This window comes from Musca autumnalis, unplaced genomic scaffold (assembly GCF_047663935.1).
Source record: "Musca autumnalis isolate F117 unplaced genomic scaffold, ASM4766393v1 scaffold_1, whole genome shotgun sequence".
Lineage (NCBI taxonomy): Eukaryota > Metazoa > Arthropoda > Insecta > Diptera > Muscidae > Musca > Musca autumnalis.
The window spans coordinates 77,036,278-77,063,443 of NW_027411644.1; the positions used below are offsets into that span (position 1 = coordinate 77,036,278).

The following is a 27,166-nucleotide window of genomic DNA, read 5'->3' on the forward strand; positions in this document are numbered from 1 at the left end:
TTATAAAAGGGTCTTATACAGGACACTTTCGGTATAAGAGGGTCTTATACAGGACACTTTCGGTATAAGAGGGTCTTATACAGCACCCTTTATATATAAAAGAGTTTTATACATGACACTTTCGGTATAAAAGTGTCTTATACATCGCCCTTTCTTTATAAAAGGGTCTTATACATCGCCCTTTCTTTATAAAAGGGTCTTATAAAGGGCACATTCGGTATAAAAGGGTCTTACTCAGCACCCTTTCTTTATAAAAGGGTCTTACTCAGCACCCTTTCTTTATAAAAGGGTCTTACTCAGCACCATTTCTTTATAAAAGGGTCTTACTCAGCACCCTTTCTTTATAAAAGGGTCTTACTTAGCACCCTTTCTTTATAAAAGGGTCTTATACAGCACCCTTTCTTTATAAAACGGTCTTATACAGCACCCTTTCATTGTAACAGGGTCTTATACTGAACATTTTCTTTATAAAAGGTATTTATACAGGACACTTTCGGTATAAAAGGGTCTTAAAGAGCACCCTGTCATTATAACAGGGTCTTATACTGAACACTTTCTTTATAAAAGGGTCTTATACAGGACACTTTCGGTATAAAAGGGTCTTATACAGCACCCTTTCTTTATAACAGGGTCTTATACAGCACCCTTTCATTATAAAAGTGTTCTATACAGGACACTTTCGTTATAAAAGGGTCTTATACATCACCCTTTCTTTATAAAAGGGTCTTATACAGGACACTCGGTATAAAAGGGTCTTATACAGCACACTTTCTTTATTAAAGGGTTTTATGCAGCACACTTTCTTTATTAAAGGGTTTTATGCAGCACCCTTTCTTTATAAAATGGTCTTTTACATCACCCTTTCTTTATAAAAGGGTCTTATACAGCACCCTTTCATTATAAAAGGCTCTTATACTGGACACTTTCTTTATAAAAGGGTCTTATGCAGGACACTTTCGGTATAAAAGGGTCTTATTCAGCACTCTTTCATTATAAAAGGGTCTTATACTGGACACTTTCTTTATAAAAGGGTCTTATACAGGACACTTACGGTATAAAAGGGTTTATACAGCACCATTTTTTATAAAAGGCTGTTATACAGGACACTTTCGGTATAAAAGGGTCTTATACAGCACCCTTTCTTTATAAAAGTTTCTTATAAAGGACATTTCCGGTATAATAGCGTCTTATACATCACCCTTTCTTTATAAAAGGTTCTTATACAGCACCCTTTCTTTATAAAAGGTTCTTATAAAGGACATTTCCGGTATAATAGCGTCTTATACAGCACAGTTTCTTTATAAAAGAGTCTTATACAGCATCCTTTATATGTAAAAGAGTCTTATACAGGACACTTTCGGTATAAAAGTGTCCTATACATCACCCTTTCTTTATAAAAGGGTCTTATAAAGGACACTTTCGCTATAAAAGAATCTTATACAGCACAGTTTATTTATAAAAGGGTCTTATACAATACACTTACGGTATAAAAGGGTCTTATACAGCACGCTTTCTTTATAAAATAGTCTTATACATTATAAAAGGGTCTTATACTAGACACTTTCTTTATAAAAGGGTTTTATACAGGACACTTTCGGTATAAAAGGGTCTTATACAGCACAGTTTCTTTATAAAAGGGTTTTATACAGGACACTTTCGTTATAAAAGGGTCTTATACAGCACCCTTTCTTTATAAAAGGGTCTTATACAGGACACTCGGTATGAAAGGGTGTTATACAGCACACTTTCTTTATTAAAGGGGTTTATACAGCACCCTTTCTTTATAAAATGGTCTTATACAGCACCCTTTCTTTAAGAAAGTATCTGATAAAACAATTTTTCTCTGAATAAACCCACTCTTAAAAGGCGCCCTTTATTTAAAACAGGTTCATATAAGACTCCCTTGTTTTAAGGAAAGTCCTGATTTGTATATTTTGTATAAAACGATGTCGTCCCATATCTCCTAATGTTTTAAAGCCCCCCTCTGAAACCCACTCTCCAAATTAACATTCCATTTCACTTACTTCGTTTTTATTTTATTTTTTCTCGTTTATCTTATTTATTGTTTTTGTCTACAAGCCAACCATCAAACTGACATTTTTCAAACAGCAAAAGCCCATAAATAAATTTTTATATAAAAACCCCTCGAGGAAGTTAAGGCAAAAATCAACAAAACAGTACATCCCAAAACTCAGCAGCAACAGTAACAAAAAAAAAACAAAAAGGAAATAAATTGAATTGACGAGAATTGGACAACAACAAAAAGAACGATTACCGTAGTAGTAAATCGCAACAACACATATTTGTAACAAACAAAATTGATTACAAAACATTAACAATTTATAAGTTATAAATCAATGCAATACGACCGGCCGACCACCGCAACCATCAACAACGTATGACCTTTAATGGTGCTACATAATTTAATAACTTTTATTGGAAACTCATAACAAAACTGAACGAGCGAACGTACATACATACATATGTTCGTAACCGAGCAATGTCTGGTCTTCATATTGTATGTACCGGCCTACTACAACAAATTTATTTGTTTAAGTTTTTTTTTGCGTTACAACTGGCAAAAAACTGCTGACCGACCTTTTCCACGTCTCTACTTCCACTCTCCCTCAATCACACTCACTCTTGTTGTGAACACAAGTTTTATTTTTAGAATTTATTTCCCTCCACACAGACAAAGAGCATGTTTCGCATGTTAAAAAACCAAATTTGTCTGAGCGAAATATGCAAATTGCGTTTTTGATTTGTTGCAATTTAATATTCCGTCTAAAATTTCCATGAAAATTTTATTTTGAAATGAATTTTTGGAAAACTAAGAAAATTTGTATAAAAGAAAAAGAAAAATATGTCTCAACATGCATGCAAATTAAAATTAGACAGGGTCCTCTGAAGATTGCCTTATTAACCTTTTTAAGATTATCCTCAAGCTGCCAATATTGACTTCCTTGATCGTCGGTTTATTCAGTATCTTTTAGATTTCTTTACTGGAAGATTTTTATTAATTACACTGGTCAACAGGACTTTTGTTTCAAGCGAAGTTGCAGTTGTTTCTAGATGAAATCGGCGAGTAATTTTCAAATCCGGTCCCGGTTTTTCTCCATCAGATCTTGTTTTTGAGATCGGTTTTTACGAGTTTAACCCAGACTTTCGTTATTTTCGATTACAAACAAATATTTGTTTGTGGATTTTTCGACATTAATATATTAAGGAGATGTTGTACGCTCGATACAAATCGTTTTTGAAGTAGTTATGGTGAGTATATATCAAAAAAATATAGAAAATATACGACGGACCTTGTAAAAAGTGCATATTTTGAGTACTTTAAGCTGTAATTACGTCATCGGGGGAAGTCATAGGATCTTCATATGGTACTCCGGATATGCTTACCTTGTCTACTATATAGTCCAGTATTCAAATTTATAATATAAAGTTCATAGCGCCCATGATTCGGCCATAACCTAAAAATCGCCATGAAGACTGATAAAGGGAAATAATTTACCAGTGATATCATTACCACATAAGCTATTTACTCTTCAATGACAGTCTTCATGATGATTTTTAGGTTATGGCCGAATCATGGGCGCTATGAACTTTATATTATAAATTTGAATACAGGACTATATAGTAGACACCCTAAGCATATCCGCATTGCCATATGAAGATCCTATGACTTCCCCCGATGACGTAATTACAGCTTAAAGTACTCAAAATAAGCAATTTTTACAAGGTCCGTCGTATATTTTCTATATTTTTTTATATATACTCACCATATCTATTTCAAAAACGATTTGTATCGAGCGTACAACATCTCCTTAATATATTAATGTCAAAAAAACCCACAAAAAATATTTGTTTGTATCCAAAAATAACGAAAATCTGGGTTAAACTCGTAAAAACCGATTTTGAGCTATATCTCAAAAACAAGAGCTGATGGAGAAAAACCGGGACCGGATTTGAAAATAACTCGCCGATTTCATCTAGAAACAGCTGCAACTTAGTCTGAAACATTCAACTTTTTCAATTTTGTTGAGCAGTGTTATTATTTCATTATTTTGGAAAGCGGAACTGTAACCACTCCCTCCTACAACAGCAGTGACACTAACAAAATGTCACATGGTCAAGTCTGAAATAGCCAAAAACGAGGAGACACATTCGCTGTAGTCAAAACGCGTAGAAGTGAAATAGATAAAAAGTGATTAGAGGTAAACGCAAAAGCATGGAAATATTTGACGTTTTTAGTGAAGTGGGCTTTAAGTTATAATGAGTTAAAATGTGAAATCTGAGTTAATTATTATTTTAAAACTGTGGAAATATTGTATATTAATCTTTATTTATTTAATGAATCAACAACATCAGTAAAGAAATATTTTTTGGAATAAAACGGTTGTCAATATTTACATATATATTTTACTCATTACAAGGTAATTAGTGACAGCGACACAAAGTGCATAGGTTTAAACAAACATTAATGTCCTTAACAGTGACACAGCGTGTAAGACGTCTTTCTGTAAATCGCATTCTACGCAATCCCGACAACAGACAAGAATCAAAAATGTGAAGCGTAGTGAATTTGAAAATAAATTCACTTCAAAAATGCTAAGAGTTTTAAAACTACTTTTTTAGTAAGACATGTGCTTTTATGTTTGTGTGTGCCACCGTGGGTGCAGTAGTTAGCATTCTAGCTTTGAACGCTGATTGTTTGATGTTCAATAACAAAACTTTCAGCAGTGGCAAAAACCCCTTAGCATAATGATGGCTTACATTTCCTGATTATTTTTAGCCATGAATATATGAGTAAAAGTCACAATTTTTTAATATTCTATTTGAAAAATAATTAACATTTTTTGTTTGAAGCTACATTAAAGATTTTTGGTGCATGGATGGAGAAAAAATTTCAGTTCTCAAATCTGTTCCAAATACTAATTTTGGTAATTGCGCGCAAAAGTTATGGCGGTTTTGATTCTGATTATAAGAAAAAAATCTTAAAAATAGGCTGATCATTATTTTGAACTAAAGTGTTAACATATTTGCGCGGAAAATGAGAAAGTATTCAAACAAGTAAAAAAGTATCAGTCGGCTTTGCCGACAGAGATATACCCTCAGCCTATGTCTGGGGTCTTTTCAGAATTTTGTGCCCCTTTTTGGACATTTAAACTTGCCGACAAAAATGCTGATTAGGATTAAAGTTAAAAAGTATTGCGAAGGAGGTATTTGAAGGAATGGACCGACATAGTTCATTATGGAAGTGGATCCTATTTAGGAAGTCATATTTAGGGAGTCTTTCGAAAGATATTGCGCCCACTAGTCATTTCAGTGGATCATCGTATAAATTTTGGACCAGTATGCCAGGAAGCATGGACTTGTCCACGGAAAACATAATATCGTTCTAGACATGATCACAACGAACAACATCGGTATACATTTACAAAAGATCTTCGAACATAGCCTTAACTGCACTTAGGTACAAACGTTGAACTTTTATGGGAGAGGTACCCTAAGAAGAGGACCTATATGGGCCATTTTAGAAGTTAAACTAAATTTGGACAAAATATTAGGAGATTCAAAGTTTGGACCAAATTGGTTGATCGGTTCGGGAGTTATCGTGTTCTCCAGCCACCACATATGATGCCATAAGGGGGTTTTACACCTATCGGGCTGCTTCCTAAAGAAGTATGGACTTGCCTCTGAAAAAAACATTTACTGTCATAATTGAGGCAGCGAATTCAAGTAGCTTCTTCAAAAATCAAAGTGATTCGAGAGCAGGTCTTAAAGTGAACTTATCCGAAATTTTGTGTAGGAGGTACCCGAAGGAGTGGATCAAAAACACTTCGTTTGGTCCAACTATGGTCATATTTCATGGTATACTGAAATATTTCGCGTATTATAATAGTGCAAACCTTAGCTTCATCAATATTTTTTTTTTTACTTTTCCTCATATATATCTCCTTTTCAAGTGGTGTCCTTAACCAGGCCGTATGGACATAGCGCTTATATAACATACCATACCTTTGAGCTAAATATAAAATGCACTCTGCCCTTATCCCTTTAGGGATTTTGGCGATAACAACAGACACAGTATTTTATAGGCTGATATTATTTGGTTGCAAGAAGAGCGTTTGAAACCAATGACGCCCTGCATTACAATTACCGATGGAGACACAGAACCAAATAAATAAATCTTTGTTTTCAATAATATAAGTGTTGCAGAAACATGCCATATGAACAAGGGAAACTTCTCTCATATCAATGAGTGCACCCCGATTCATATTACCTCAATGATATTGGACCTACTGTTTATCGCCGAGTCCGAACGGCGTGTCTTAAGACACCAATTGTTGATAAAACAAAAAAACCTAAAAATGTGACCTAAACTTCTATATTTCAAAAATGGTAAAACCTACGAACAAACCATAAAGGCCAATCCTCTAGAGAATTTTTACAGCTACAATATTTTCTTTAGTCCCATTTCGATAGGACTTGTAGTTTTCAAGAAAAATTTTGAAAACCTAAAAAACCCTAAAAATGTGAATTTTGGCGATTTTTCCTTATGGATTTTTGTCATCTACAAACAATACTGTTTCAGAATCCGCAAAAAGGTCCTTGGAATAAGCGGTTTTCATTTAATGTTAGTTAAGGCGGGCCGTGTATGATATTGTTTTATAAGGAGGCGATACAGTCAGTGCATTGTGCAAATTTGAACTTCTATATCTCAAAAAACGGTAAAACCTACAAAAATATCATACAGGTCAATCTTGTACAGAATTTTCACTGCTACAACATTTTCTTTAGAGTCCGAACGGCGTGTCTTAAGACACCAATTGTTGATAAGTTTTACATGGCTGAAATACTCAGGAAATGTCGCAAACATTACTGAGGGGTATTTTGTCATCGGTCGTACCAACGACCTTCAGCGTGCAAGGCGGGTGTGCATACCATTGCACCACGGTGGCACCTATTTTGCAATAATATTTTGATATATTTCTTCTTCTTCATTTCATGCTATTAAAGAATTGCTGGCATTTCAGTGTAACTGGAATAACAAGAACCAAAATAACAAATAGTTCACCATAACCAAGACGGGTGGATATTTAGATGGATGGATTATTGTTTGCATGATTTGTAATCAAACAGAAAAACAAAACCAATGTTTCCAAATGCATGTCACTCACATTTTGGTAGTACTGTGATGAGTGATCCAAAACCTAGTATACTCATATATTCCGAATGTATGTGAATATGTAAAACGCAATTGTAGCAGAAAGAGAATAAAACCCCACCCGATAAACTGATTACCAACGAATGGATGGATGAATAAATACCCAAACCAATTTTTGGATATTTAAGTATTTAACATGAAATGTAAGATAATATGAAAAGATAACAGGGAACAACACACTTATATTAAAATGCATATGTACAACCATAGATAGATAGACGACTGGATGGATGGATGGTTGCAATGGCCATTGTAATGTCATTGCAACAATGCTTAAGCAGAGTAAAATCCATAAGTAAACAAGAACAAAACGAACATACACACAATATATTGAAATACATTTTGTGCGTGGGTTGTTATCAAAGTATTTACAGGACGGATAATGAGTTTGCTGTCTAACGCCATCAACAGAAAGGGTTTCATATTTTTTGTTGGGTTGAATTCGTTGGTTTTTAAAGTGGTTTTGAATTTATGATTTGTTTTGTTCGAGTTTGGTTTTTGAGCCAAAAAGCCGGAAATTTTTCAATTTGTAACAGCACTTTTGTTGTCAAATTTTATTTAAATGGATTTGTAACAAATTTGTTTTAATGAGCACCCACCCATTTTTGATGATAATTAGTTTGTGGTGGTCTGTGGCTATTTTCATAAATTCAGTGATTATTAAAATATGTGATTATTGAATGTTAAACATGATTTCAAATAATGTGTATTAAATCAGAAAAAAGAATCAGCAGGATTTGTCGAAATCTAAGCCCTCAGTCTGTGACTGTACAAAAAACAACTAAACACAATAAATTTAGTGAGTTTTCAGCGTACATTTTCGAGCATTTGTGGGGTAGTCATCATAGACAAAAAAGGAGGCACCTGAAGGAATGGACCAAGATTGGACTGAAAATTAATTTTGGTCAGGAATAATCAGGAATTTTCAGAGCTATTTGGTCAATATGTCGATAAACAAATTAAACTGTTGTAATCAGAATCGAATGGGCTACATTCTATGAAAAACTCAAAACTATACTATGTCGAACCAGCCGCTTTATACTTGACTTACTCGAAAAGCTTTCTGTGGCCTAAGAAAAATTTTCTATAAAATTTATAGGCCACTGTGGCCTATGAAAAATTTTCTATTGAAATTTTATAGGCCACTGTGGCCTATGGAATTCCTATAGAAATTTATAGGACTTTGTGGTCTACGAAAATTTTTCTATATAAATTTATAGGCCACTGTGGTCTATGAAAAATTTTATAATAGAAATTTAGAGGCCACTGTGGCCTATGAAAAATTTCCTATTGAAATTGTATTGGCCACTGTGGCCTATGAAAAATTTTCCTATAAATATTTAGAGGCCACTGTGGTCTATGAAAAATTTCCTATTGAAATTGTATTGGCCACTGTGGCCTATGAAAAATTTCCTGTAGAAATTTTATAGGCCACTGTGGCCTATGAACATTTTTCTATAACATTTTATAGAACAGTGGGGCCTATGAAAATTTTTCTATAAAATGTTATAGGCCACTTGGCCTATGAAATATTTAGAGGCCACTGTGGTCTTTAAAAAATTTTTTAATAGAAATTTAGGACTCTCTGGCCTATGAAAAATGATCTACAAAATTGTATAGGCCACTATGGCCTATGAAGAATTTTCTATAAAATTGTATAGGCCACTGTGGCCTATGAAAATTTTTCTATAAAATGTTATAGGCCACTGTGGCCTATGAAAAATATCCTATAGAAATTTATAGGACTTTGTGGTCTATGAAAATTTTTCTATAGAAATTTATAGGCCACTATGGTCTATGAAAAATTTCTTATTGAAATTGTATTGGCCACTGTGGCCTATAAAAAATTCCCTATAGAAATTTTATAGGCCACTGTGGTCTATGAAAATTTTTCTATAAAATTTTATAGGCCACTGTGGCCTATGAAAAATTTTCTATAAAATTTTATAGTCCACTGTGGCCTATGAGCATTTTTCTATAAAATTTTATAGGCCACTGTGGCCTATGAAAAATTTTCTATAAAATTTTAAAGGCCACTGTAGCCTATGAAAAAAATTCTATAAAATTTTATAGGCCACTGTGATCTATGAAAACTTATCTATAAAATTTTATAGGCCACTGTGTTCTATGAAAAGTTTTCTATTAAATTTTATAGGCCACTGTGGCCTATGAAAAATTTACTATAACATTTTATAGGCCACTGTGGCCGACGAAAAATTTTGTTTAAATTTTAAAAAATTGTATAAAATTAAAAATATTTCTATAAAATTTTATAGGCCACTGTGGCCTATGACAAATTTTCTATAAAATTTTATAGGCCACTGTGGCCTATGAAAAATTTTCTATAAAATTATATAGCCCACTGTGGCCTATAAAATTTTTTCTATAAAATTTTATAGGCCACTCTGGCCTATGAAGAATTGCCTATAGTGTAGGGCACTGTGGCCTATGAAAAATTTTCTATAAATTTTTGGAGGGCACTGTGGCCTATGAAAAATTTTCTATAATATTGTATAGGCCACTGTGGCCTATGAAAATTTTTCTATTAAATTTTATAGGCCACTGTGGCCTATGAAAATTTTTCTATTAAATTTTATAGGCCACTGTGGCCTATGAAAATTTTTCTATAAAATTTTATAGGCCACAGTGGCCTATGAAAATTTTTCTATAAAATTTTATAGGCCACAGTGGCCTATTAAAAATTGTCTATAAAATTTTATAGGCCACTGTGGCTTATGAAAAATTTTCCATAAAATTTTATAGGCCACTGTGGCCTAGGAAAATTGTTCTATAAAATTTTATAGGCCACTGTGGCCTATGAAAAATTGTCTATAAAATGTAGACCACTGTGGTCTACGAAAAATGTTATAGGCCCCTGTGGCCTGTGAACAATTTTCTATAACATGTGGAGTATGAAAATTTTCTTTAAAATTTTGTAGGCCACTTCGGCCCATGACAAATTTTCAATAAATTTTTATAAAATTTTATAGACTACTCTGACATATGAAAAAAATTATGAACAATTTTATATACAATTTTCTATACATTTTTATAGGTCGCTGTGGAGTACACAAATGTTTTTATAATATTTTGTAGGCCACTTTGGCCTAGGTACCGTGTTTGTTTAATAAAATTAAATTAAATAAAACTTAAAAAAAAATTATTATTATTTATTATTTTATTTCAAAGAACTTCAAATTAATGTATTGATCCTTCTTTGTTTTTTTTTTTTTTCAACTTCAAAACTATGATAAATTGTGTACAACATTCTTTTTTCACAAAAAATTTTCAGCCTCAAACTAGGCAATACTTATTTGGTGGGATTATCCACAACATAACACACATTCACATAACCCCGCCTGCCTAATAGTAGGCAATGTTCTAAAGCACTTATCACTTAAAACGCAACAAATACATGTTGAGCATGTTTACACAACAATTACAATATTGCGTCTATAAATTAATTTGCATATCAAATTATTTGTATATTTTTAGAAAACTAACTGCCATTGTACGCATATGATCCACTCAATTATAATTTATAAAATATGCAAACGTATCTCTATGTATGGGTGCTGGTATATTTTAATAAATTATTATTTTTGTTATATCGAGATTTTTGTCATGTTTTTATTGCCGCCACACATCACATCACAACACATCATCATAAGCTTTTTGGCTAATGGAAATTGTATTGCACCGAGATTTTATTTACAAAAGTTTTCAATTTCGAAGGAACAAAAATTCATTTTTATAATTTTGGAAATGTATTCCACCATGTTTTTTTTCACTTTTTCCTGCTGCTGCGTATGGCGATAGTACAGGATCCTGTACTTGTATAACAGCAGGATATGTTAATTTTACGCATTTGCATTGCTGGCTAGGCACTCTAGTGTGTGTGTATATGTGGTTGTGGTGGTATTTGAGAGTTTCCGTTTATATACGTGCATATTCTTTTTTTACATACATACATATGTACGATTGCATGTTTACATTTCCGCTTGGTTCGTTTAGTCGATTCCGTGTTGGAAAGTGAATATAAAAACCACTGATTTGTGTTTAATTGTTGAGCACAAAATGCATTTTAAATGATTTTTTTTTCTCGCTTGCTTGTTTGTCTCTCTACACTACACAAATTTCCGTATTCCCGCGTTGGGAATAATTTTTGCTTTACGATTTGCCTGGCAATAGTTTACAGTTTTCACGTGTGTGGTTGTGTTTGCGTTACGTCGCACACAGCAAGAGTTGCGCTTTTTTCAAAATTACACTTATGGCCACAGACACATCGAGCGTTAATGATATGTAATCACAAGTTAAAGGATGTCTGATGAGATTTTTTTGAAGTTTGAGAAAAAAACACACAAATTTCTGGTTGGCTATTGCTGTTGGCTATTCGCAGTTTTATTTGAAGTTTAATAATTTCAATTTTTACAGTTTTTTTAATGCATTTTTGAAAAGCAAAATTGTAGAAGGTGGAACTTTTTGTAGAGCACTGAACTACTTTACATGTCACAAAAGTTTTAAAGTGTTTTTATACATTTTTTTATAATTCACTATATTTTTGTTTTATTTTTAAATTAGCTGATCTTGCCTAAAAGTAGGCAATTATTTTAATTTGGAATTAAGAAACAACCAAATAGGCATATTTTTAGTTATCCATAATGTCTATGGGTTTATTATTACTATTTTTTTAATTCAATTATAACAACCAAAACGTGCAATATTTTGCCCAAAGATTTACATATTTCAACTCTTGAAAGTTTAGTAACAGTACAGTGAAACCTCTTTAAATGCATCGCTATTTAATTGCTTTAACACTATTTCTACGCCTTAAGGTAGGCAATGTTTGTATTTCTGCCCTTGAAGAATGTCGAGATGAGTGCTACCCAAAGTACCCGAAGCATAACATCACATTAAAACCAATAAAAATAATCGTGTACTTATTAATGAATTTTTAAATGTGTTACCCTAAAATTATGTGAATCGAATAAACCGAGATGAATTCTTCAGAATGTCTCCACTGACTGCATATAACGGAATATAGAGTAGATATAAAAGATATCTGCCAAAAATCAGTCGATTAGTCCATAATAACAGTGAAGTTAGGTGAGTGAGTTGGGCCTGGTAGTTGAGAAGATGCAGCGTATCCTGGAAGGTTGGAAGGTGCAGCTGGAATTAAATGTTGGACAAACCCTCAAACTTGTCTGATGAGCCTGTTTATCTAAAGGTAATCAAATGTGTCTTTGGACCTTTATAGATCATGAAGATCTTTGCAGACATGCCTGGGCGAGGTAGCTATCCGCTAGATGGTCAATTGAATGGTTTTGCCTATAGTATCCAAACAAATATTGCTTCGATTACATCCTGTTGTGCCGACGCGCCGGCAAGATCTTAGTCTTCTCATGTAAATGGTTCAATGAGGACATGAGTTTTTTTAACGGCCTGTTTATGTATTTCGAAACGAACATGTGTGCGCATGAAACACACCCAAACTTTAGTTTTGGAAATATTATTTCCTTTGCTTTTGCTTGAAACCAAAAAACAAATTTGAAAAACAAACCCAAATTTGGTAGCGTTTCTTACGCATTGATTTTCTTATCGACTTACATAAACAGACTCTAAGTTTGTCAATTGCGTATCACCACACTGGCGCCGCATAGTTTGCTTTATACCGACCTATCGCTTTGTGTCGTTAACAATGTGATGTAGGCTAGTGACTTGAGGTCCTTGTTCTTACTTCCCATATTATCGCAGATAACTGTGGACGACTTCTATAAGCAATCGAATGCAACTCCTAGGACATTGAACTGATGCAGAGTATCGTCTGCCTCCAGCCCTCCTGCAGGCATATACTGCCTTTAGTGTTATTTATTCAAGTTCAAAACGAATTGATGCTTCTTCACTGTCATGATCTAAGCTGAGTTAATGCCACTCGAAGCAAGTCCTTTGTATATCCTAAGCCAGATTAATACTAGGTTTGAGCAAAGCCTCATGGACATTTTGAAAGGAGGCCAAACGTAGTTTCACTAGCGTCCCAAAATACTTTACTATACGATGAGGTAGGTTCCTGGATTTGTGACTAAATCAGCCGTGATAGTTTCGACCAAGCCTAGGGATGACTTAACTCATCAGACGACATTTGAAACAGCACCCACAGCAAACGGTGATGGTACCTCCCTTGGCCGCTATTTATATAATTGTTCCACAAACATCCTAGAGGGGACAAGGGAGTCTTCTCTCAAATCAATGAGTGCACCCCGATTCACATTAGCTGAATGATATGGGACCTACTGTTTATCGTGGAGTCCGAATGGCGTGTCTCAAGACACTACTTGTAGAGATGTTTTACATAGCTTAAATACCCGGGAAATGTCGCCAACATTACTGAGAGGTATTTTCCCACCGTTGGAAATTTGTTGTTGCCTGGCCTGTGAATCGAACCACAGACTTCTGAGGGTAAGGCGGGTGTGCATACCATTGCACCACAGTTGCACCCACTACTATCTAATACTCTTAATTTCTCACAGCCCATCTGGAAGTGATCGACAAACGACCAACGTAGTGTTGCCACACATGACCTAAGGGCTGCAATCATTTTCCCAGGGTTCAAGACAGCTAAAATATTTGGGAGCCATTTTAGTTGATTACAGAGCTTTCAGGGCTTTATGTTGGGATCTATTGATTTTGGGCATGGGCTAGCTTCTGCGACAATTTTAAAAAATCCTGTAAAAGGCTTTTATATTTACATAAGCGAAAATTTTCAAGTTTTGGAGGGAGGTATCCTAAGGAGTTGTCCTTGATACATTACAAGGCCAGCAAATGGACGAGCTTTTTTTGGAAATATAGGCACCACAAAGACAACTTCAGTAAAAACCTAAACTTTTTTGAGAGAGATGTGTGAAGGAGTGGCTCTGAATATGGTGACATTTCGGGCCTCCCCAGATTAAAACAGTGTCATTGTAGTCCTGATTACAAGGATAAACCGCCAGAAAAATGTTAACCCTAATAGAGATGTGACCTTTAGCTGGATAAACAGCAAAGGTGTGGGATTTTTGCGTAAAAGAGTTCTGACAGGAATGGGACGACGCACAGTGTCACGACCGTGGCCAAATATGGTAAAATTCAAGTAGTTCGGAATACAAATTTATTGATGCGAATTTATAGTAAACATTTCAATTTGAAGGAATTTGAATTATGGTATTGATTTGTCAATTAGTTTTGTCCATGGGAAGGTTCAAATCCGATAATTGTTGGAAATATGTATTTTTGTCCTTATTTTACTAAAATGCTCCAAAATGTTAATATTTAAAGTAATTTATCATTCTAAAATAAATTTTTAAAGTGGCTTTGGATGTAATAAACATGGATTTAATTTTGCTTGGAAGTAAATAGTGATCATATGGTGTTTACAGCTACCCAAGTCTGTGGTACTTAGTACATCGATTTTGTGAACCACATTTTGAAATTAAAGGAGTGGGAAAAAATTGTATAAAAGCGTATATCGATATTGTTTGTTGTTTGAGTTTTGAAAAGTGAGTACTTCAAACGTATAAAGGTTGCAGCTGAAGAGGTTTGCAGACGAATTTGTTATTTCTCTTTTTCAGCGACCACCTCACTCAGGGGTTATCCCCAATTTTAACAAAGCGCTTTGCGGTGTTGGCTATAGCGCGAAAACGAATGAACCGATCAACATATATTTTTGTGGGCTTATAAAGTACGTAATAATCTTGCTTCAAAACGAGAGACTTTTCAAAATATAATTTTTATAGCGAGTCAAAGTTCGATTTTTTACAAAAAATCGACCGTTGTTGACTATTAATCGTTCAAAAAACGTTTCTAAAGGAAAATTCTAATATATAAAGACAATAGTTTGATATATAAAATAAGCTCACAAAAAATATGAAGACTGAATACCAAATTTCAGATATTTCGGGTGGATATTGAGGCCACAATATTCAAAATACTGAAAGTGGGGAGGTACGGTTCCATGGGGGCTATAGGAAGACGAGGACCTATGTTGACAGATTTCTGCTGGAAAGTTATAAGCCCCCAACGAAGACTTAATACCAATTTTCAGCCATTTCGGTGTGATAATCAGGCTAAAACCCCCAAAATACTGAAAATCGGTAGGTACCGTCCTATGGGGGCTACATGAAGGCGGGGAACTATGCAGACAAATTTCAAGGTGATATGCCCCAACGAAGACTAAATACCAAATTTCAGGCTAACATCTTCAAAATACCGATAATCGGTCGGTACCGCTCTATGGGGGCTATATCAAAACGTGGACCCACACCCAAAATTCTCAGTTGGAATGTTTCAAACCTCTGCTGAAGAATAACCCCCAAATTTCAGTGATTTCCGTTAATCATTATAACTAAAACTTTCAAAATACTGAAAATAGGGAGGTACGGTTCTATGGGGGCTATATCAAAACGTGGACCGACCATCCCAGTTTTTTGTCCTGGAGATTGTAAGTCAGTAATAGGTACGTGTACCAAAATTGACGCACCTACAACAACTCCTTCTATTTTTGGCCACAGTTAATATGAACTCGCGACATAGTGCGGCGTTGCCCATAGTGGAAGGTATCGTGCCCACGCCATTTTAGTTGGTCACAACAGCATTTTTTTTTGACCTTGTTGGCCATTACATTAGGAGGTATTGTCTTGTCCACATCATCCTTTGATAAAAATCTCAAACTGTTCTCGAGCAGCTCTCAAAGCTGCTGATATCCTAAATGTTTGCAAAATTTGTGAGGAAAGTACCCGAAGAATTGGACTGACATAGTCCATCGAATTCTTCGATCCCTTTCTCGGGATGTACGTACTTATTAGAGAAGTATGTTACACCGTTGTATTCAAACAAGGATTAGGATGTAAAAATATTTTAAAAACTTGAGACACTATGGTTTGAATAATATCCAGAATGCATGAAGAGGTTTCACTGTAGTTTTTGCCTATGAGAATTTGCACTTTCTTCTTATTTTTCGTTAAATGATTTTTTATGTATATTTTATTTAGTTATTTATGTTCAATGATTTATTCCAATTGAACGTCCAAGTTAATATGACACTATGCAGTCAACACTTTACATTTCAAACACTAACTATTGACAAACAATTTTTACGCCAATGAGTAGGCCACACTTTTCCACTTAAACTACATTTTATGCCTAAAACAATTTGGTCTTTATATTTATTTAATTTTTTACAAATATTTCGATTTTGTTTTCATCTTTATTTAGTTTTCCTATTTTTTATTGACTAATCAAACAATTTTTACGCCAATGAGTAGGCCACCATTTTCCACTTAAACTACATTTTATGCTTAAAACAATTTTGTCTTTATATTTATTTAATTTTTTACGAATATTTCAATTTTGTTTTCATCTTTATTTAGTTTTCCTATTTTTTTTTATTTTAATTTTGTATTAAGAATTTTTGTGTTCGCAAAAATTAATTTCATCTTCTTTAGTATTTTTCATTTATTACGAATGCCTAAAACTAGGCAATGCATTTTATGTGTTTTCATTACACTTGCACATTACATTTTATAATTTGATTTTCATAATTATAGATTTCTGATCGAAAATTTTATGAATTTTCCCCGAACGCGTTCCGTAATTGTTTTTATTCAAATACTTTATATTAATTTTTCTGAATAAAAAATTAATAAAAAACACGCATATACGCAACACGCCCGCCGCTATCATGCAAACGCTTAAGAATCAAAATACAAACTAAATTCCAGAACGTTAAAACATCTCGGCTAAAGCTACAGGCCATAAGAACGCTGCTGCTCATCATATACGCTCACATAAAATCACAACAACGTTATACACAATGAATGAATGTATGGTTGTGCCGCCTGGTCTGTGCTCCATCAAATGCTCTCAAAAATTATAATTCACCCCCGCCTTTTAGCACCCAGAAACAAATTTTCACCGGCAACAACAATATAACACAGCATTTAACAGTATGCTGTGAATGTGGAGTAAACGACCAAGGAAAACCACTTGACAAAGTCTCCACATAAAAAAAATTATCCAGCATCTCTACACAAACGGGAAGTTTGACCGGCCCGTAGCCACACACAGCATCTGCGTGAGAAGAGAAGATTTTCCGCAAAACAGCTTTTAGAGAATTTACTTATTTTCCACTCTATGATAATCTCGCTCTCTCTCTCTCCCGCTCATCAACTTGTTAAAAAAATGTAAACAAACAATATCTTGCAAAAACAACAAAAATTTACAATAAATTTACTTTAGTAATTCTAACGTTTTGCAATGGTCGGGTTTTTGTTTTATTACACCCCTTTACCCACATTGTTGTAGAATGTAAAACAAGAACAAAAACCATAACTGTTACAACGCAAAAGAAAATCTAGGTTAAAGTAAATGTTTTTCTGATAAGACAAACCCGCCAAAAAATACTTTTGTTGACAAACAGTCAACACATTCATCCACACAAATCATCATAACAAGGGTCATGGTTGATTAACAGAGCTAAAGAGATTGATAAGAGGCACAAAGGGAAAGAGAGAGAGATGTATACAGAGAGAGAATTTGCTAATATAAACCGGTAAACTATGTTAACTAAACAGCTTGCAGTTAATGCTTTAACAGAGGAGCAGGGGAGCTTTTTACATACAGTTTGTCAAGTAATTGTTTTCGAACTAAGAAAACTAATAATTTTCTGTATTAATTTGTGAAAAATGTCTGATAATTGGGATAAAAATGTCGGGTTTTTTGCAAAAAATAGTTGGTAGACATATTAAATACAAGATAGGATGTATAAATAAAAAATTGACCCACGTAGTCCAACAAAAAATAACGAAAACCCATAACTACATATAATTCCAGCTGTCAAATAAATGTTTTCGAAATTTAATGGAGGTTCCAAAATAACCCATATTTTTGCCAAATTCTTGAAAATCATAACATTTTATGAATGTTATTCTTAAAAAGGGTTAACTACTAACAAGTATCAACAATATTAGTCATAGAATATCCCTACTAGAAGGGTTACCATATGGACCAAGGTAGTACCAGGTCATATTACATGTAAACAGGTTCCTATAGGTCTTAAACAGGGAATATCTGAAAACTAAGACGTTTTATGAGTTTCTTTAGTTCACTAGGATGGATTGTCATCAACAAAAATAAAGATTACCTTCAGAATAATAAAATCAGGAGGGTTGCCAGATGTACTAAAAAGGTACCAAGTTATATAAACAGTAAATGAGACCACCTAAATCCATAACCAGGGCTTAAGATTTGTTTATTTAACTCAAATTGAATTAAGGGATAAGGGAATTCTCCAACATAAACCAAAATATGACTTAAAAGTACAAAAATCGCTTAGAAATGAATATATAAGATATTTTCAGTCTATACTGATTTTTAATAGACCTCCGATTTCAACTGTTTATAGCCAGTTCGGAGGAATTCTCTATGTTTTTTGCTTCCATTCTAACACTGAAGCATTATTTACCCATTAACATAATTTTTCGCTTAAGAATGTACTACAGTAGTATTGCAGAGTACGCGAAATGTGTCCAATAGGTCGAAGTATGCATTTCTGAAAATTGTCGAAACCTTTACCCCATACATTTCTAAGCAATATTGGTCTCCTACTGCGATATTTCCGATTATTTAGTAAAATGTCATTATCTCTTAATTAATATTAGGTAAAAAAACAAACTTCGGTGCCCTGTTTTGGGGCCTACGTGGCCTCGTTCACTGTTTATATAAACTGATACCTTTTTAGTCGATCTGGCAACCCTTCCGATCTAATTATGCTGCAGGTAATATTTATTGTATTTGATGGCAGTCCATCCTCGTGAACTAAAAAACTCATAAAACGCCATAGTTTTCAGATATTACCGGTTTAAGACCTATAGGACCCTGTTTACATGTAATATGACCTGGTACTCCCTTGGTCCATATGGTAACCCTCCTAGTAGGGATATTCTATGACTAATATTGTTATACTTGTTAGTAGTTAACCTTTTTTAAGAATAAAATGTCATGATTTTCAAGAATTTTGCAAAAATATGGGTTATTTTGGAACCTTCATTAAATTTCGAAAACATTTATTTGACAGCTGGAATTATATGTAGTTATGGGTTTTCGTTATTTTTGTTGGACTACGTGGGTCAATTTTTTATTTATCCTATATTGTCTTTAATAAGTCTACCAACTATTTTTTGCAAAAAACCCGACAGTTTTATCCCAATTATCAGTCATTTTTCATAAATTAAAACTAACGTTTTTCTTGGTTCGAAAACAATTACTTGACAAACTGTATGTATCTCATGTAGGTAACAGAACAAAAATTTAAAGCTTTCTTATTGGAGAGTTTTTCTTTACCAAAAATGTTAGTTAACGCTATTAGAAAAAGCTATTAAGCAATTTCTGTATATAACATAAAGCTATTATTTACTGAAAAGCTTATATATTTTAGAACTATTGTAAAATATTGAAACGTTTTGTATGGATAATATTCTTAGTAAGACTTGGAGCTTTCTTACGAATCCTTGAAACTTAAATACCAATCTATGACAAAGCTTTTACATGAGTAGCGTATAAGCTTAAACTAGGTGTGAGTCTATGCATTTGTTGGGGTAAGCACTTTTATAATAAAGCTCCACGAACAACCCAAAAAGCAAAACTTTGAAAAACTTTTCACATAACTTAAACGGAAACTTATAACAAGCCTAACTAAGGAACGTGTCTGTGATTTGGTTGATGTAAGGATTTTTAATACAAAACTTTATATGAAAAACATTGTAAAGCTTTCCATAAACATTGGATAAGGACACAGCACGAATTTCAGCACGAATTTCCATTAACCGTTACACTAAATTTTGTGTTGAAAAATCTCAAAATCAATTACAACTTGTGGTTATCGAAATCTCAAATAAAAGTGGATTTTTTAAAGAATATTTTTTCCAAGGGCCATTACAGCAATAAACGTGAATTTTTTTAAAGAATATTTTTTCCAAGGCCATCAACCACATTAATAAACGTGGGTTTTTTACAGAATATTTTTTCCAAGGGCCACCACAGCAATAAACGTGGATTTCTTAAAGAAAATTTTTAAAAGGGCCACCACAGCAATAAAAGTGGATTTTTTAAGCAATATTTTCCCAAGGGCCATCAACGCGGATTTGTTTTAAAAAATATTTTTCCAAGGGCCTTCACTGAAATAAACTTTGATTTTTTAAAGAATATTTTTTTCCAAGAGCCATCACAGCAATAAACGCGGATTTTTTTAAGAATATTTTTCCAAGGGTCATCACAGTTGGAAAGTTTACAGATGAGCTGAAGGCCTGGTAGACTTCATATACAATGGGAATACACCCGACCAAAACCCCCATTTTTTGTTGTCATCGATTTTAAATTTCTATATGTATTCGATAGTAGACATATCGAAACTAAGGAAAGTAAAAAATTAGATCAAAATATTGTAGGGTGTAGGCGAGGCGTACTCCTAAAGACGAAAAATGTTTCCCAATTTTAGAAAATACGTAATTTTTGCAAATTTCTGGAGAAAGTAACAGCTATTCCTCAGAAACTATAAGAGATATTGTGTTCATTGTTTTTTAGTTAGGTAGGTAGGATTGTTGTCTTTAAGAGTGAGCTATTTTATTTTTCCTCTGGTACCAAATTTTATTGAAATTCTAAGTTTAGTGGACTAGAACTTTAAGGGAACAACTTAAAACAATGTTCCGTTTTCACAAAGTGATGCCCGAGAGTGTCCTCTTTCAGCCCATATATATGTACTTGTGTACCCCTCTTGTTCCGTCCGTTAAACACTTTTTTAATTTTTTGAAATTACATGGGTAAAATTTGTGTTTTTTTTACATACCGTTTCCCATATAAATTATTGTTTTTATATGAGCTTAAAGGCCTGCGTACATAAGCTGCCTTGCCTGCTTACCTTGCTTACTTCTGATAAAAGAATAAAAAAGAAAAGGGCAACCCAGTTCGAAATTTCCTCGGCCTTCTTTATTCTTTTATTTTTATTATGTCAAAACTGAAGCAGGAAAGCAAGGCAATCAGGCAGAGCAGCTTATGTACGTAGGCCTTAAGAGTTATATGAGATTTATGAAGCCCCAAGAAGTATTTTTTTATTGTGGAAAAAAATAAAATTTTTGAAAAAAGAATTTTAAAATTTTTTTTCTAAAAAAAATTTTTTTAATTTTTTTTATTTTTATGGTTTGTTTACAGGCGTCTGACCTTTTTTAAATATTTAAAAAGACGCAAAAACACTCATATTTTGAAAGTTATGAAAATATCTCTATCCGTTCAAAAGTTGCAGAGTTTTGACCAGGAAAAAACGATTCTGAACCACTGTGCGACGAACTTCTGGTTACGTTCGGTTTTACAACTTACCTAATTAAAAACCATTATATAAGTAACTTATGTTGTAGTTAAGAAGGGTCATTGACTCTCATTAAACACCAATAAATCAATTTATAAGGTATGGGATAACCCTTGACCTTAACCCTTGGCACAAGCCACAAATTAACTTATGCCTTCCTCCCCCCCTTGTTAGTGGAAAGAAAATTCAAAACAAATTGTAAAATTATTGAATATTCTTTCAAAATTGGAAATTAAGCAAAAATAGAATCGGCGCCAATATGCGGGCTTTAAAGTTCTACAGCAACAACAAAGGCATCTTAACAGTTACAATTTACACAACAAAATCCAAAGAGTTCAAATCAAAAAAGAAAAAGTGAACTCATTCAAAAATAATGTAAAGACTGATAGGCAGACTGACTGACTGGCTGGCTATGTAAGAATATCTGATACTTGTCTAAATAGCACTTAACTTGTATTCTCCATACGTTTTCTTTATTTCTTTGCTTTCACTGCTGCCCCCAATCACATTTCTTAGGGGTTTGCTTTGTGAATGCAATTAAACCCCAAACGATTGCACTTAAAGTAATCGCAAACACAAAACGAAGAAAACAAAATTCAGAATAGGAGAAAAACTAGGCAGACTTGAAAACAAAAAAATCTTAGACCTGTGTGCTCAGCTCAAGTTGAGTAGGATGTAGTTGCAGTTGGAGATGAGATGCTGACGATTTCCATGATAATAATGATGAAAAGCGAAAGGAAAACAAAGAACCCCAAACTGACAAACTTCCACATAGATTTGAGTTGAGTGGTTGGATGGGCTGATGCATGGCTGGAAGAACGAATGAATACACGAATGATTGCATTTAGAACAAGCATTTTGAACCTTACAAATCTTCTACGCATTATGGATGATCATCATTATTATGGAGATGGCGTTCAAGTGGTTGTCATCATTTTTACTTGTTGTTGCTGCCAATAGAAATGAATTGCAACGCATGCCAACCACTAGATGACTGGCACCATCAGCTCCACCACCACCGCCATTCTCAGCAAATACAAAGTCTGCTAACCCTCAACAAACAAATGTTACCAGCCTCCGTTAGTACTCTGATGCTGCTACTGCACCATCGTCAGTCACACAACAAGAATATTCATATGCTAAATATGTATATTCAGTTTTTCCGCTACAATTTTCCCATTTCCATATTGCCTACAAAATTGCCTGTCTGTTTGCTATGCACCCACCACAATACATGAGCCAGATTGCCGATTGAATTCATATTCATGTTTGTATCTTTTGAACAAACGCATCAATTGATTGATAAACTGAAAATCAATGCGTTGTGGATCAAAAGCAAAACAAAGGGAAAAGATATTCAGAGCGGAGATAAGGAAGGAAGGAAATTTATCGTGGAAAGTCTTAAAAGGGTTACACGCACTAAAGGGAAAAAATATATTAATAAATTTTAATGGCTTTTGTAAATCAATTGCATGCGAACAATTACCGATAACATAGAGACATCAAATGATTGGCAGTGGATGAGGACGTATGGTCGTTTAATTAAAATGGAAAAGAGTTGGATGGACAAGTAAAGCAAAGAATAGAAGGCAGCGGTTTTAGGGAACAAATAGGAGTCTATGAGCATTCCGTTTAGACGGAGTAGTTGTGAACTCCATCAAGGTGGATAATTTTATCCACTAATGTGGATAATTTTATTCAACAACGTGGATTACTTTATGTACCAAAGAGGATAATTTTATCCATCAGCGCGGATAACTTTACCCACCAACGTGGATGACTTTATTCACCAAAGTGAATACCTTTATCCGCCAACAGGGATAACTTTATCCACCAAAGTGGATAATTTTATTCACCAACGTGGAAAATTTTATCCATCAAAGTAGACAACTTTATCCGCCAACGTGGATAACTTCATCCACCAACGTGGATAACTTCATCCACAAAAGTGGATAACTCTATTCATAACCTTATTCACCAAGGTGATTACCTTTATCTACCAATGTGTATTATTTTATCCACCGACGTGGATAATTTTACTCATCAACGTTGACAACTTTATCCACCAACGTGGATAACTTTATGCGTCAGCGTGAATAATTTTATCCACAAAAGTGGATAACTCTATCTACCAATGTGGTTAACTTTATCCGTCAACGTGGATAACTTTATTCACCAACTTGAATAACTTTATCCACGAATTATTCACCAAGGTAATTACCTTTATCTACCAACATGGATAACTTTATTCACCAACGTGGATAACTTTATCCACCAACGTGGAAAATTGTATACATCAAATTAGGCAACTTTATCCGCCAATGTGGATAACTCTAATCACCAATGTGGACAACTTTTTTCACCAAAGTGAATAACTTTATCCACCAACTTGTATAACTTTATCCACCAACGTGGATAACTTTATCCACCAACATGGATAACTTTATCCACCAATGTGGGTAACTTTATCCACCAACGTGGATAACTTTATCCACCAACGTGGATAACTTTATCCACGAAAGTGGATAACTTTAACCACCAACGTGGATAACTTTATTTACCAATGTGGATAATTTTATCCACCAAATTGGATAACTTTATTCACCAATGCGGATAACGTTGTCCACCAACGTGCATAACTTTATCCACCATGGTGGATAACTTTATCCTCCAACGTAGATAACTTTATCCAGCAACGTGGATAACTTTATCCACCAACATGGATAACTTTATCCACCAATGTGGGTAACTTTATCCACCAACGAGGATAACTTAATCCACCAACGTGGATAACGTTATCCACCAACGGGGATAACTTTATTCACCAACTTGGATAACATTATCCGCGAACATGCATAACCTTATTCACCAAGGTGATTAAATTTATCTATCAACATGGATAACTTTATTCTGCAACGTGGATAACTTTATGCGCCAATGTGAATAATTTTATCCAAAAAAGTGGATAATTTTATCAATCGACGTGGATAACTTTATCCACCAACTAGGATAACTTTATCCACAAACGTAAATTACTTTATCCACCATTGTGGATAATTTTATGAACAAAAATTAATAATTTTATCCGCCAGAGTGAATATATTTATTCACCAACGTGGATAACTTTATCCACCAATGACGATATCTTTATCCACCAACGTGGATCCACCAATGCGGATGACATTATCCACCAACGCGGACAACTTTATCCACCAACGCGGGTAACTTTATTCACCAAAGTGGATAACTTTATCCACCAATATGGATAACTTTATCCCCCAACGTAAAATACATTATCCACCAATGTGGATAACTTTATCCACCACCATGGATAACTTTATCCACGAAAGTAGAAAACTTTATTCACCAATGTGGATAATTTTATGCACAAAGGTTAATAATTTTTTGAAATTTTGCCTGTTAGGGCGAAGATCATTTTTAATGATTATTTTTTTTTTTTAATTTTCTCGTTTAATAATTTTATCCGCCAAAGTGAACAACTTTATTCACAAACGTGGTTAACTTTATCCAAAAACGTGGATAACTTTATCCACCAACGTGGATAACTCTATCCAACAACGCGGATAAATAAATTAATTAATCTTAAAAAGACACAACATTCCAACATTTCTTAATACAACGCTTTTTATTTTCATTATTAAAAAAATTAACATTTCCCCCGAAATTCTCAGCATTAAATTACAACAGTTAATTCATTCAATATAAAAATTTAAAAAATAAAAACCATTCACTTACCTTAAACATCAATGGATTTCGTTCAATTTCTGCTTCAGCACTTTCACACAGCGATTCCGATTCTGATAGGAATGCTAAAAATTGATCCATTGCACGATCGAAAGATTGTAGACTGTGTACAGCAGCATGTAATTGCTTGCCACGATTAATAACGCCATTATTGAGATTGGCATATCTGTTAAAGGTATGAAATTAATTTATTATCTGTCCATCCAACTTCGAAGTTTTAATAACTTATACCAACCTCTGATTAATGGCCTCAGTCATTTTCTTAATTCTGGTGGTATCATCTGCCGGATAGACGGCAATGAGTTTTTGAGTCAATGTATTGAATATTTCAAATTGTGGCTTGTTTTGATGCAATTCAGCATGGAAGGACTGAAAAATGGGAGAAAAACAAGAAAATGAAATTTATTGACTAACACATAGTAGGTAGGAATAGTAAAAAATCTTAGTTGGAACTGAGTTTAGTGTTGCCATAAAAACTAAAGTTAAATATAAACCAAGCCTTTGTTAGGTTGGGTTAACATCTGAAGAAATTCAAATTTATGTTGAATCCTATCCAACCGTCGCTGCTGAGGAAAATTGTTCTATCGAAAAATCCATCCTAAGGCTACTAATGAAAACTTTTCTATCGAAAAATCCATCCTCAGGCTACTGAGGAATTTTTTTCTATAAAAAATCCATCCTCGGGCTACTGAGGAAAATTTTCGTATAGAAAAATGTGTCCTCAGGCTACGGAGGAAAATATTTCTATAGAAAAATGTGTCCTCAGGCTACTGAGGAAAACTTTTCCATAGAAAAATATGTCATCAGTCAGTAGCCTGAGGACACATTTTTCTATAGAAAAATTTTCTGAAACGGATTTCGTCCAAACATTCATGGGGTCTAAAACCATTATTTCGATTCGGCACATTTTGCCCTATGAAAGTGTATATACCCTAGTATGCATAAATGCTGAGGGAATAAATATTATCTTTGGTATATATGGATTTTCCAGGCCAATTAATATCTAAGCGTGGAACATTGCATGGTTTAAGAGAAACAATGGAGAATTCTGCTGCAACTTGAATCCCTTAACAGATTAATTTTCCCAATATTGACTTACCTTCTGCTCTTTTTGTTGGGCTTCTAGAATATCAGCAGTGGTGGCCACAGTGCCCATACGTTCGGCACGAGCTTCCATGCGTTGCAACCATTTCTCAAGCTCAAGGCGTTTAGCTTCGTACCTACAACAAAGAGAGAATTCAATAAACAATAAGTCAATTCTAAACCAAAATACTTAATTTCAATTCTTACCTTTGAGAGTCACTTAACATGCTCTTTAGCTGGGCGGCTCTTTGCAATACACACTGTGATGTTTCATCCCAATGTTCACGTAAACGGGTCACTAGAAATGTTTGTTGGGGGGGAAATTATAATTATTTTATGTTTTCAAACAAGTTGAGAGGAAATATAAAAAAGAAGTTGAAATATGTGCTGAAATGTTTTAAAAAAACAAATTAACTTAAAAACCTTTCTTTTTGGAACACCCTGTAGTTAATTGGGGTTTTATGTGGTTTGTCTTATTATTGTGCCTGGTTATATGAGGGCGGTGTAAACACAATATCCAGGGTTGATTAATTTCCATTATTCAATATTATTTTGTCGTCATTTGGGTACAAACAAAAAATCAAAAACCACAAGTGATGAAGAAATAACTTCAGTGTGAAAAAACACATGCCTTAATTAGTAGCAAAAGTAGAAAAAAGTTATGTTAGGTGTCAGCCTGTAATTAGAAATTTTAC

At 33.9% G+C, this 27,166-nt stretch overlaps 1 protein-coding gene across 13 annotated transcripts in view; it reads right to left on the bottom strand.

The window, feature by feature from the left end:
• Positions 1 to 27,166, bottom strand: part of Dys (Dystrophin) — a 917,866-nt gene that overhangs the window by 520,736 nt on the left and 369,964 nt on the right. For all 13 annotated transcript variants that reach the window (XM_073982338.1, XM_073982331.1, XM_073982322.1 and 10 more), the window contains 4 exons: positions 26,679 to 26,769; positions 26,488 to 26,608; positions 25,624 to 25,757; positions 25,380 to 25,554 (listed from right to left, as the gene is read on the bottom strand). In XM_073982338.1, the coding sequence (XP_073838439.1) occupies positions 25,380 to 25,554; positions 25,624 to 25,757; positions 26,488 to 26,608; positions 26,679 to 26,769 (521 nt within the window). The remainder of the gene's footprint in view (positions 1 to 25,379; positions 25,555 to 25,623; positions 25,758 to 26,487; positions 26,609 to 26,678; positions 26,770 to 27,166) is intronic.